Below are 13,408 nucleotides of genomic sequence, written 5' to 3' on the forward strand. Positions count from 1 at the left end.
GTTTTTAAAAAATTTCTACGATCATTGCACAGATTGTCAACGCTGGCCCTGGCTGTCTTGGTTTGGTACGTTCCATTCATTGAGACTGAGGTTATTAAATCGCCCTAGAAGTTTTCACATTTCTATTTAGTCACATTTACCAATGTTATTCTTTTGTGATTTCTTATTTCTGTTGCTTCTTTTTAACTTTTCATTATGGAAAATCTCGAACATACCCAGAAGGAGACAGAATCCTGTGATAAAGTCAACCACCCTCCCCGCCTCCACCAGCCTCAGGGCACCCACTCCCACCAGTGTCATGGCAACCTGGGAAGGTTTACATTTGAGTCACGTCGATGCCAGGCCCCACACGTGAGCACTCACCGAAGGTAGTGGCAAGACCGCCACTGTCACCATATGGGCCCTGTGTTGGGTCTGTCACTAGCCTCTCATCTCCGGGTGTAGTGATTCCGGAGGGTGCTCTCTGCTAGAAAAAAATACATCCCATTTTAATCACTCCATCAATCTTGATTTTAAACATTTTCCTGAAAGCTGTCTGCGTGGGATAGTAGGAAGCCGACAGGCTCATGAGGACATTCTCACTCAAACAGGTTGCAGATGTAGGGGCTCAAATCTGTTTACAAAGTCAACTTCTGTGTGTGCTTTAAAGAGAATCGAATGGGCCCCTCATTTTCCTTGGAAATACACTTTTCATGGCAAAAGAATGCCTTTGGCCATGTTCCTTTTCAAAATCAGCGTGCCGGGCTGTTTGGATGTGAGGAGTTTGTTAGCCCCGAATCGGATGTTCCTTCTTCATGACTGTCACTGGCAGTGGGGAGCCACCATCCAGTGCACGCCGAGCTTACACTTTGCATGAAGACACGTCTTCCTAAAACAGACGATATAACAAACCTATTTTCCTGTCACAGCTTTTTTGATTTGCATGGTTCTTGGGACTACTGGAACAAACTTCCTAGTATCATGGGAACCTCCTCCACCTGCCCACCAAACTTGGCTTTGACAAAAGTCGGTGTTGTGATGGTACGATACAGAGGAAGTCTAGATTTAGAATGAATTTCCTGGTAACTGGTTTGTGAATAGAATATGGTTTGCGTCTGTGCCCCTGCCAAATCTCACGTTGAATTGTCATCTCCAGTGTTGGAGCTGGGACCTGGTGGGAGGTGATCAGATCACAGGGGCCGAGTTCGGTGAATGGCTTAGCTCCATCCCCGCTCAGTACTGTGGAGTGAATGAATGAGCTCTCATGGATCTGGCTGTTTCAAAGTGTGTGGCCCCTTTCCCATCTCTTGCTCCTGCTCCAGCCATGGAAGACATACCTGCTTCCCCTTCTGCCATAACTGGACGTTTCCTGAGGCCTCCCCGGAGGCCGAACAGATGCCAGCCTCATGCTTCCTGTACAGCCTGGGGAACTGTAAACCAATTAAACATCTTCTCTTTATCAGTTGCCCAGTCTCAGGTATTTCTTTATAGCAGTGTGAGAACGGACTCATACGGAATACCTGCAGTTTCTTCTTGCCTTTCTAAAGAGGCATGGGGGCCTCTGGGTTTGGCTGGCCAGCTCTCCATTGCACGGCACACCTGGTGCCTCCTGCCAAGTCACTGCCAGCTGGGACCAAGTTAGAGAGGCGCCACTTAGAGAGCTGCCCACTGTGACGCTTCATCCGTTCCCTCTTCAGCAGCCCTTCCCACCTGGAGCTTGTAGGAGAATCCACGATGTTCATCCGTGTGATTATTTTTTATTTCTGCTGTATGCGCCTGGCCTAACATCTCTTCGAAATGTCTTTTTGTATTTCTAGTGATTCCGCTTGAACAGCATCTCCTCAGCTTCGCGGCTGTGCACGCAGCCATTACTTGTAGAATTCTCCTGGCACCTGTGTACATTTTATCCTTCGTCCTCCAATAATTCACTAGCCAGACAGCACAGTGCCAGCTCCTGGTCTGGCATCGTTTGGTGACTTCCTTCTGGTCATGATACTCAGCTTGGACCTATGTGTACCACCTTCTTCTCTGGGGAAGGCTCCCACGATTGATTCTAGGAAAGAAGAGAACCTCCGATTGGCTAGAATGTGGTTGTAAGGGCCGGCCACCCTTGCTGGTATCATTAGTTGGCTGTGCCTACCCAGAGAGTCCAGGCAGCACCATCCCTGACCCTCTGCCTTCCCACTGGCACAGATGTCTTTCGGGTAGAGTGTGGACCTCATAGGAAGGCCCTGGGGGTTGTGAGGTACCTGGGTGCAGTGGTTCCTCATGTGTCGGTAAGGTTTGCAGGTGCTCTTGGTTCTGTGGCAGAGACTCTGGTGCCTCTCAGTACCCACCCTCCCTTTCTTCTGTAACAGCAGAGCTGCTGTTTCCACTTGGACAGGTGGGCACCTGTGGAGGACTGCACATCCTGGCCTTGCTTGCAGCTGCTGTGGCCACAAGCCCCAGGGGGTCTTAGGCAGAAATGCTGTGTGCGGCATCTGGGGAGAACCTTTAAGGAGCCATTCTGGGTTCTGGTGCCAGGTGAGAAGGCCTGAGAAGCAGCTAGGCAGGGGGTGGGCTGTGGTCCCCCCAGCAGGAGTAGGAAGAGAGAGGCGGTGGCAGAGGCTGCCGAGGGCCCCTGGGAGGCTGAGAGCCGCGGCTCCAGCCTGGCCTCCTGCGTCTGTAGGGAGGTGGATTTGTCAAGGTGGTGAGGAGCCCATATTTCTGCATAACACTTTTGGAGCTTGATCTGTGTCCACATACTTGGGCATATGGCGGTCTCCACTTGAACCCTGGCCCCTGGCCCTGTGAATATCTGTGGTGGGCTCGGTAGATGTGTGTCACCCACACAGACATTAGCTTTGCCATCATCTGTCATTTTGTCGTATATCTAACTGCCCATTACTGGGAGTTGTTTACTTTCCAAAGGGGCTTTATTAATAACTTCAACACTATAACACATTAGTCTGAGGCCCCAAGTACACATTAGGGACTCAGTGTGACTTCAAAGAGCAGCTGCATCCAGATTGAAATTAAGAGTGTGTCAGGGACATATAACTCCCTAAAACTGCACCCCAAAAGTTTAAGTGGAACCACTTCCTGCATCCTCCTAAGCTGCATTATGACCTGCGCTTCGAGAATCTGATGTAAAAGACAGCACGTGTTGAAATTACAGCACGATTTACTTGCAAACCCGAGTTTCCATTTTTTTGTACACTCAGATATCAGACAAAAACTTTTAAGAAACTGAGAACAATGCAGCATTTTAGTTTTTGTACATAAATCCCAAGACTTGCACGAATTACAGTGCCACACTTCTTTTTTCCCACATTTTCATATGAATTTATTTTCCATCACTATCAGAGAAATAAAATGTTCTTGCATTTGAAATCAAATCAACAAAAGTTTAATTGGCCAGAGAGTTCCTTTTAAATAGAAATTTTGAGTGCATTTAAAAATAAACCTTCAAGTCTCATATATTATTCAAGTCTCATATATATAGTATAAGTATAGTATATATCTATATTAAAGTCTCATATATATATAGTACCATATAATATTACCATCCTTGGCCGGGTGCAGTGGCTCATGCCTGTAATCCCAGCACTTTGGGGGGCCAAGATGGGCAGATCACCTGAGATCAGGAGTTTGAGACCAGCCTGGCCAACATGGTGAAACACCATCTCTATTAAAAATACAAAAAAGCCGAGCATGGTGGTGGGCGCATGTAGTCCCAGCTGCTCGGGAGGCTGAGGCAGAAGAATCACTTGAACCCAGGAGGTGGAGGTTGCAGTGAGCTGAGACTGTGCCATGGCGCTCCAGCCTGGGCGACAGGGTGAGACTCTGTCTACAATAATAATAATAATAATACCATCCATAAATTATTGGCTAAAGGATCTCGTATCAATGGGACGCTGAGTGGAAACCCTTTTCAATCTATAATTCTAACCTTTACGTGTTTACTTTTTTCTAAACAAAGCTGTTGGGCCTAGAAACTTGGTAACAGTTGCTTGCTTGTGGTGAATGTGAACGCGTTTAAGTATCGCATTTGTGAAAATGGGATGGCAAGAAAGCATCGCCGCCTTCAAACCCCCAGTGAAATAATGGGCCCAGTGGCCACGTGGAAGAAGGGTGGGCCCCACCTCCGAGGGGCTCCTGCTAGGGGTGTGAGCCTGAATTGGCCAGTGCTCTAGGCCCACCCTCCTGTCCCTCCTTTACTTGTCAGAGGAAAGGGCTAGGACACAGCGGATGTACAAATGCATAAATGGCCGGATTTCTTCTGCAAATACATTGCAAGAAAAAAACAAAACAAAACAAAACAAACAAAAAAAACCAAAACAGCAACCAAAAAAAACCCCAAGACAATCTGAAACAATGGGGAAATCTCAACATTGGCTGAATATTTGATCATGATAGGAAACTGCTCACTTTGACAGCATGATAAGATACTGTGTTGTCTAAGAAAAGAGTCTTTATCTTTGAGAGAAATCTACTGAGATATTTACAGATGAAATGATAAGATGTCTGGGATTTGCTTCTGCCTCCTAACACTCCTGTTTGGGGTGAGGAGTGGGTAGACTAAACACATTTGGGAGTGTTTACAGCTGTTGAGGCAGGTTGATGAGCACACAGGGCCTCAGAACTAGTCCCCTTTTGTATGTGTCTGACTTTTTCAGAGACAAGAGAGAGGAGAATCTAAAGACCAGAAGATGCTAGAAATTTATGGTGGATAAAGGATTAGCATCCCAAAATAGATTTTAAAGCTTTCTAGTTCACAGCCCCAATAATGAAACAAATGGGCGGAGAAGACAACCCAGGAATCCTTCATTCCATCTGCTTATTGGGGAGCAATGATGTCTTCATCTCTTGGGCTAGAGGAGTAGACCAGCTTCCAACTTTCTACTCTAGCACATGAGATGGACAAACGCAGGGAGGCGCTGCAGGATCTGATCCTGAGGGTCCTTGGGCCTTGAGCAGAGGAAGCCTCTCCCGTGAGTGTGGGCTGGCCTCCTGGACTGGCTTCTATGCCCATGGAGATGAGGCTATAAAAAGACTGGCTGTGTCTCCTGGTGCGTTCTCCACTTGCTCCTAGATCACGTGCTGTGGGGGACGCCGACGGCGAGGCCTCGAGGCGGCCCTGTGGAGAGGCCCATCAGGCGAGGGAAGGTGGCCACCCACAGCCACAGGCATGTGCCTGGAGGCCAACCCCCAGCCTGGTCCCCCAGCAGCTGGGCCCCCAGAGGAACCCTGGCTGAGCATTTGACTGGACCCCCAGGGAAGACGAGACAGGGACCCTGCTGAGATGCACCCAGACTCCCGACCTTCAGAAACTCCAAGGTAATAAATGTCTGCTATTTGAAGCTGCTAAGTTTTGAGGGAATCTGTTGCAAGCAATAGATAACTAATATACTATAACCAGTAAACATGCCAATTGAATCAGTAACAATAACAAAACCACTCCAGCCTCAGTGGCTTCAGGCTCCAAGTGCCTCTTCTTATACTGGGGCCGACTGAGCCCCCCTTGCCACAGGGCTATGCCTGGGGGCCGGCAGGGCCCTCTGCTCCAGAGGCCTCTTTCGGGGGCTCAAGGGCAACCTGGGTGCCGTGGGCTGGGTTTCTGGGATGCAGACTGGGTGGGCTTCAGTGTGCAAGGTGGTTAAGGTGTCCTTGGGTTGGCAGCTGTGACAGGGGAGGAGGGAAGGCAGTCAGCCTAGGGAGGGGCTCAGGCACCTTCTGGGAAGCCAGCAGGCCTTGAGTTGTCCTAAGTTGGGCCAAGGCGGCCTGGTGCTTATGCTGCCCGGCACCCAACTGATTAGTCACCGGATGTGGGAGCCTGGGAAGGGGCGCTGCTGAGGGTCAGGAGCTGTGGCTGGTGTTTGGACTCCAGTCTCAGAGGTGTGTTTGCCCGGCTGTGGGCAGGTGGCTAAGCCTGGGCCCTGGGCCTCTTTGGCCTTGTTCTCTCCAAGATTATTTCCAGCTCACTATGGCTTGGTAACTGTTTTGGGGAAGAAGATAATGTAAAGATTTAAATTACTGGACATTTAAAATGAAGACACTCCTATGGGACCCGATTATGCAGGCAGAGGGGGACGGGCCTGCCGCTGGTCTGGGTCTAGGGGCTGTCCCCATGGGGTCCAGTGATTCCCATGCAGCCATCCGGATGGGACCCAGGGCACTGGCCATTCGGCCCACAGGGTCCCAGACATGCGAGAGCCAATGAGGAAGAGAGCGCACGGGCAGAAACCAGAGCTGGGAGGGCAAGTAACGCAGTCTTTATTTACACCACAAGATAACACGTTGCGTGATGTGGTACAGAACACTGGACTCCAGTGAAGTGGAAAGAAGGTGACCGTCAGAAGAGGATATCATTGGTCGGTGAAAATCCACCCACACAAAACAAGACAAGAATGAGAAAACCAAACACAAACCTCCAACTCCACTGAGCAAAAGAAAGAACCATCGGGCACGTCCAGACAATCCAAGAGAAACGGATTAAATTACAGAGGTGAATGGTGGCCACCGCCAGTGCGCACCTCACGCCGGGCGCGAACAGGCATCAGGCAGGTTACAGTGTCGTTACAACTTGGTTTTCTACCACATTCCGTAAGAAGCTCTTGGGTGAGTAAGGTTCAAGCCCCCTTTATAGACAGATAGATAGATATAGATAGATAGGTAGATTATATATGTTTGTCATTCTCATCAATTGGAAAATAGCGCCTCCACTATGGAGCATACACGGCAAAAAAAACCAAACAAACAAAAACTGTTCGCTTTCTTTTTCTTTCAATAGGAGACTTTTAATCAATGCCAGAGACAAAGTGAGGCCGAGCTAAGAACAGGCTCAGCTTCGTTACAATGAAGAAATGGTTTCCTTTCGATGCAAAGTATAATTTTAAACCACAGTGCTCGCACAGTTCACGACTGCTTAAAGTGAAATCTTAGCCATACATCACCTAAAAGTAATTAAAAAGTCAACACAGCTGTGCGGAAAAGGGGACTCTTTCGAGTCCGCCCAGTTCTCAATCAGAATAAACCGTCACAAGGCCAGTGAGGGCGGGCGGCGCTCGCCTGGCCCGTGGAAGGAGATAAAAGGAAACAAACAAAACAAAACAAAACAAAATTCCTCCAAATCAACTCAAGAGAGACAGGCAGTTCACTGTGAATTCTGAGTAGTTTCCCTAAAACACTGTTTCCACATAAATACAATAAACTCTATTATTGGTATGTCACAAGTGCTAGATAAACTTTTTTTCTTAATATGACAAATGTTTAAGTAGTCCTTTTTATTTTTCTTACAATAAAAAGTACAATTTCTTAAGAATAAGTTCAATAAGACGCAAACTCCCCCGCCCTCCTCTCCTTCAAGGTTTTGTTTTACAGAAAAATTTCCATCTTTTGTCTCTGCAAATGTCATGAGAGGGGAACAGAAAGGCATTTTTCTTCTTCCCCAAAGCTGCCGAGTTTGGCGTGCAAAAATCTGTATACAATATAAAGTCATGCCGGTCGTACAGTCCATGCAACCTCCAGGTGTAGGAAACTTAAAAAAATATATTCATATATATTTATATCTATATATTTATATATGTATCAATGCCCATAAAACACGTGGGCCCAAAGTCTACAAAAAGAAGAATGGAATGAGCACGTGGCTGTGACCAGTAAAGAAGGAATGTTCTGATCAAAAAGAAAAACAACAAAGTCCATTGCTAGTGCTGCAAAAATCAAACTTGCTTTTGTGTCAGACCATTACAAAATGGTCCTTCCCCTTGCAAACAGATTTTCAAAAGAAGTAAAGAAAAACTGAAACACCTTGACAAAGTGGCCCTCCAGAACCGGAGCCCTGGGACGCTGGGGAGGGGCGGCCAGTCCCAGCGGGCCACGGCCTCTGGGACAGCCGCCTGCTGGTGGGGCGTGGGCACGTGGGCACGCTGCAGCACGGCGGGAAGCCGCGAGGGCAGGGCAGACGCCAAGAGGCCCAGTGGCGTCATCAGGGTTTCCCTCAAAGGGACATAAAGTGCTCGCTTGCTGACTCTCAGCCAGTGCCCCCAAGGCCTTTGCAAAGGAATAAAAAGGCTAAAGGTCCAAGGACCCACAGGGAGAACACATGAAGGAACCCTCCCTGACGTGGTCCCGCCTGCAGACGCCGAAGCAGATCCTCCGCCATCTGCCCTGGACGCTTGCTGTGGAGAAGAGCCGAGTGTGTCTTCAAAGAAAAGGCTACACAGTAATGCTCTCAGCACATTTGTGAAGCTGGAGTGAGCTGACAGATGAAACCTGCCTCCCCCTGCCAGGCCTTTGCAGAGGGTGTCTCCATTTGAATGAGATTAGAATTAAGTCCCCCCACTGATAACCTGGCCACTGAGGAGTCCATGTTATCCCATCATCTGCTTAAAAAAAAAAGTGAGATGATGCATTCCTCCCCATAAGCCACGGCAGGGTAAGAGGGCAGGTGGCAGGATCCCCAGAGGGCTGTGCAGAGAATGAGGCCAAGGAGGCCAGAAGAGCCAGCTAGCTGGGTCCTGCCACTGCTCTGTGCCATGAATGGGGAATGGACCAGCTCCTCTTGCCAATCTGGGCTTCAGAGCAAAGAGTGGCCACTAGGGAGGGGAAAGTCAAACAAGTCCCAAGACCGTTCTGCCTGCTCTCAAACCACTGTCTCAGAGCTGACCATCAGCAGCCCAATGACCAAGTGAATCCAAGAATCTGCACTCATTTGGTCAAAAGTTTGAGTTAACTTCAGAAGCTACTCTGTAAACTTTACCAAACTCCGAAACTCGGCTCTGGGTCCCTCCTGAGCACGGCGTGTCTGAACTTCTGCCCACAAGTCTGAACCCAATATACACTTTGGAATGAAACCGGTGGCTTCATGTGCTGGAAAATAAGTTACCAGTAAAACGTGACTGTCAGTTACTGTTGAAGAGAAAAAGAGTAAAGACTGGCTGTCCTGGTCAGGAAATCATACCCTCCCTGCAGGTTCACCAGGCAACAAGGGTCCCTGGGTTCCTTGCAGCCACAGGCTCCAAAATCCAGGGCTGGCCACGTGGCTGCAGTGGAAAAACCCAAGTGGGTAAAGAGCCCCACGTGTGCCCCATGCATTGCTGACATGCTCAAAAGGTCTTTGGAAAACTGAAGTTAGAATTCTATCCTGACGATGTGGTCAGAGAAGTTTAAACATGAGTTTCATTAATGCTGACTGCCCCCGGCATCTGGCAAGCCTCCCAGGGTGGCCGGGCATCCTAAGCAACCCTCCCTGCCCTTGCCACGGAGGGGAAAAATACACCACCCCTCGTAATACTACTAGTGTTGAAAGTTAAAAAGAGCCCCTGGGCTTCTTTATACAGCTCCTAGGACAGACCAGGAAAGACACAATTGTTGGTGTCACTCCGAAAAGACCTACGGTCCCTCCTCTCACTTTCTGAAAATAGAATCTGACAGCAACAATTCTGTACGCTGCAGAAAACCCATCGTACAAAAATAAAAACAAAAATAATTAAAAACCTTTGAAAGGTAAAAAAAATGTACAAGCAAGAATTCAGAAAGGAAAAAGATTTAGACATTATTACCATTCAGAAAATTGCTAAATGGTGAGGAAAAATGTAAAATTCATAAAACAATGCTTATTCAGGATCTTTTTGTGAAAAAATTCATACAAAAATCAACAGCAAATTTATACTCTTTGCTATAAAAACTCATTAGGTACATATGTGTATGAAGGCTTGGAGACGGGAGGGGTTCTGTTAGAAAATAATTAAAATGAAAGTACAAACTTGTAGGGTAGTTGCCCAGTGGCGAATGTGTTGGCGATCTGAAATCTAGCCAATCTGGAGCTTGAGAAAACATGAATTTCAATCAGGATCCCTTTCCATAAGCACCTTGAGAGCAAATTCACAAGCCATCCATTTGCAGGGACCTTCGCAATCTGCATTCATTTTATATATATATATACTTTTTCTATAAATGCATTATAAATATTTTATCAAGATTTCATAAGAATCAAGTTTCTTAGCTTGGAATACATTGGAATATATATTATACATATATATATTTATTTATACCTAAAATTTAAGCAATACTTCATGCTACTTGCTTTTAATAAAAAGCATTCCGATCGTAACACTGCAAGTGTGCCTACCACATGCTTCACGACCAGACGGAGATGCTCAGTCGTATGTGACGTGTGAGAACACTTTGGATTCGTCTAAAATTTGTTGGACTTCAAAACCTCCAACGGGATTTGCCACTTTTTTGGAACTACCTCCATTTTTCTTAAACAGCAATAAAGCAAAACAGGGACCGCCAGGCTGCAGCCCCTGGCCCCGGAGATGACGGCCGGTGCCCGTGCTTGAGGCGTCAGGCCAGCTCGCGGTGCCAGCACTGCCAGGCTCAGCTGGCCACAGGAAACTGTCCCACCGATTCCTGCTGTTTGTTTTTTCTTAAGGCATTGTTCCTCAGACTTCAGAAAACCCAGCCACAAAAATCCACCAGAGCAATAAAAAAAAGGCACAAACTCGCATCTTCCGATGGCTTTTGAGAAACTCAAGCCAGCTCCCCCAGCTCACATTCCTGTTTCTGTCCAGTTTTGTCTTCTTTAAAGGTCCCTCTGTCCCCCACCCGGGTGCAGACCCCCCACCGCACACCGCTATGGTTCACAGAGGCAGGCCACAGCCGTAGGAAACGTCCTCTTTAAAAAAAAATAAGCTACAAGATGAGTCGAGTGGTTTACACAGAGACTGTGGAGTTGTGGGTAATAAACTTTAAGCACCAGTTTTAATCAAGTTTGTTTTGTATTATTAGATCTTTGATATTTGTTTTCTGTGCCTCGTGTCAACTGAATTCGGCAGCTCGGCCGCCTGTTGCCACAGGCTTCTTTCTTCCACGGCGTCCCTTGCGGGACCCGCCAGAGTGTGCTTGGCTTCCGCGTGTCCGTGTGTCTGCGCGTCGCCGGCGTCTGTCCCGTGTTCCCTGTGAGGCTGCCACGCCCAGGCGTGCATGTGCGTCTCGAGACCTGTGGGCCTGGGCGGCAGAAAGGCTTCCCGTGGCTGTTGCACGCTGGGTGTCCCTGGGTGCTCCAAGAGAGCCCCACGGTGGGACGCAGGCGTGACACGGGAAAGTTTCTTGGCTGAGCTTCAGGACAGAGACAGACAGACAAGAGAACAGCAGCTTCGAGGGAGTGCTACAGGGGCGGCTCCTCTTCCATGGGCTCCTCATCTGGTCTGTGGATCCCACGAGAGAAGGAGATGGGGGCGTGGGGCAGGTGCACCACAGAGAGGAGAGAACAGAACGTGGGTTAAAGGCTGTGTGCTGCCCCACCCGCCAGCCTAGCCCTGGCAGCCCCGGGTCCATCTGTTCAGGATCTAACGCTCCTCATGCGTCTCTAAGGGGCTTTGGCACTGGAAGGAGGGGGCCACACTGGCCTGTCTCTAGTCTGTTGGGCAGGGCATGTGCCATAAAGGTTCTGACCCTGAATAGTGTGTCAGTGGGCACAGTGGGGCTGGGTGAGCCTGCAGGCGGGCGGCAGGGCAGGTGCTCACCTCTTTTCGGCGGGCTTCACGCCCACGGACAGCGAGGCCATGGCGGTGACCGTCTCGGCTTCTTCGTTCTCGCAAGTCTGAGCCTCGATCAGAGAACGCCCCGCTGTGGAGGCTGTGCGCTGCAGGCAGCGCCAGTACTTGCCTGGGGTGGTGGGGTGAGGAAAGTCGCTCAGTGACTACAACTTAGCAGGATGCACTGAGGCCTGGGAAGGTCCTGCGGGACCCTGAGCCTCAAACCGGATTGATCCCTTATGATTTTAAAAGCACCCGTCTTTGAAGAGACACGAAGCAGAAGACTGCATGGCTACAAACTCACAAAGACCCAAAAAATCTCTGGAAATGTTTCCCCATTGTGAGTGGCTCGAGTCCCTCCAGGAGCAGGCCCACCTAGGACTGCAGATGGAGGCTCCTGTGGGCCTGGCTTTCCATGCTCACGGGCCCCTTTCTGCCCTGGGTGGCCAGGGCAGGGGGCTGCCAGCCTGCTGGGTTGAGCCTTCCTATCTCTGGGAGCAGGTGAGCTGGGGGATTGTCGCTGGGGCTGAGGGGTCTTCTGCCTGGGCCCTCACAGAGGCTGGGGGTGCAAGGGTACTGCATCAGGCGCAAGGGGGTGTATGTGGAGGGCTGGGCCTGGCCCAGGGTCAGCTTCAGGGCTCTGAGGCCAGGACTCCCTCACACAGGGAAACGGGGAGCTGAGCTCTGGACTACCCCTGCTTCTGTGGACAGTCTCAACCATCTGGGTCATCTCAAAGGCAAGACAAGCTGGGCTTGCGACAATGACAGGGTGTGGGAGGCGCCTCTGAGATAGGCTGCGTGCCACGCCCTTGCACCCAGGACCTGCTGCTTGAGGGTCGGTGCCAGAACGCAGAGGGCCTACACCCTGCCTCTCTGCAGGGCCAAGGGTTCTTTGAGCTCAGGACGTGGGCTTCTCTGGTCCAGGGAAGAGGCCGGAGTCCCCAGGGTACAGGCTCACAGCCATGGCCCCCGCTGCTAGCTGGGGACCTAGAGCAAGTGACTCCACACTGAGACTGTCTGGGCCTTGATTCTCTAGACTTACAAAATGGGCTGATGGAACCATCCCAGCAGGCCGGGGGAAATCCAGTCGGGGTTAAATGTGAGTCTCTACCAGCTCAAGAAATGCAGCTGAAAGCAAGGCCTTCTGCTGCAGGCCTGGGGAAGCAGCCGGCAGTGGGATGGACAGGAGCTGGGGGTATAGGGAGACAGGGATGGGGTGTGGTGCGGTCCCACCCCCAGGGGCGTGTCCCCTGTGAGCACCCAGCCAGGCAACTTACTGTGGATCTCCATGACTTTCTCCATGGAGCGGACAGCGTTTGCATTGGGTCTTTGCTGTAAAACCTTTTCTGGGAGAGGATCAAGCTGGAAGAAAATGCATAAGGATATAAAGACTGCCAATATAATCCACACGTGCGTTAGATGGGGTGTTCCGAGACTGCAACTGTTTCCTGAGCACAGAGACCCTTGTGAGGTGCATTTGCCCACAGAGCAGAAAAAAATAACTTTAAAAAGCCAAATGTGCCGTGGTATTTATTATATAAATTTTTTGTAAAAGTGGATTTTTTTTAGGATGCTATAAGATATTTGTGGGTTCCTACAAGTAGCAGGAAGAAAGACAGTCCCCAGGAGTGGGGCTGGCACCTGCACGTGAGCTTGGTATCTGCCATCGACGCCACAGGGTTCCATGAGGGGGAGTGACGCTTACTTCATCACTTTTCTTTCCTTTGTCTTTTATTAATAAGTAAGAATGTCTGAATATCCCCTGATCTTGGTTTTCTTCCAGGGCAGTGGAAGGTGGGGTCGGGGGAGATGAAATGGAAGAAGTAGTCAGATCTCTCAGAGGGAATCCTTCACACCGAGTTTTTCCCTAAGTACTGGCAGCAGATAAAAGCAGGGAAGAAGTT

The 13,408-nt window shown here is 49.4% G+C and overlaps 1 protein-coding gene across 15 annotated transcripts in view; it reads right to left on the reverse strand.

The window, feature by feature from the left end:
* Positions 1 to 6,732: 6,732 nt before the first annotated feature.
* The window catches only part of HDAC4 (histone deacetylase 4), a 352,613-nt gene continuing 345,937 nt past the window's right edge, over positions 6,733 to 13,408 (reverse strand). For all 15 annotated transcript variants that reach the window (XM_055380652.2, XM_019022575.4, XM_063695349.1 and 12 more), the window contains 3 exons: positions 12,782 to 12,866; positions 11,493 to 11,634; positions 6,733 to 11,174 (listed from right to left, as the gene is read on the reverse strand). In XM_055380652.2, the coding sequence (XP_055236627.1) occupies positions 11,135 to 11,174; positions 11,493 to 11,634; positions 12,782 to 12,866 (267 nt within the window). In that variant the 3' untranslated portion in view covers positions 6,733 to 11,134. The remainder of the gene's footprint in view (positions 11,175 to 11,492; positions 11,635 to 12,781; positions 12,867 to 13,408) is intronic.

The sequence above is a fragment of the Gorilla gorilla genome, chromosome 11 (genome assembly GCF_029281585.2).
Source record: "Gorilla gorilla gorilla isolate KB3781 chromosome 11, NHGRI_mGorGor1-v2.1_pri, whole genome shotgun sequence".
Classification (NCBI taxonomy): Eukaryota; Metazoa; Chordata; class Mammalia; order Primates; family Hominidae; genus Gorilla; species Gorilla gorilla.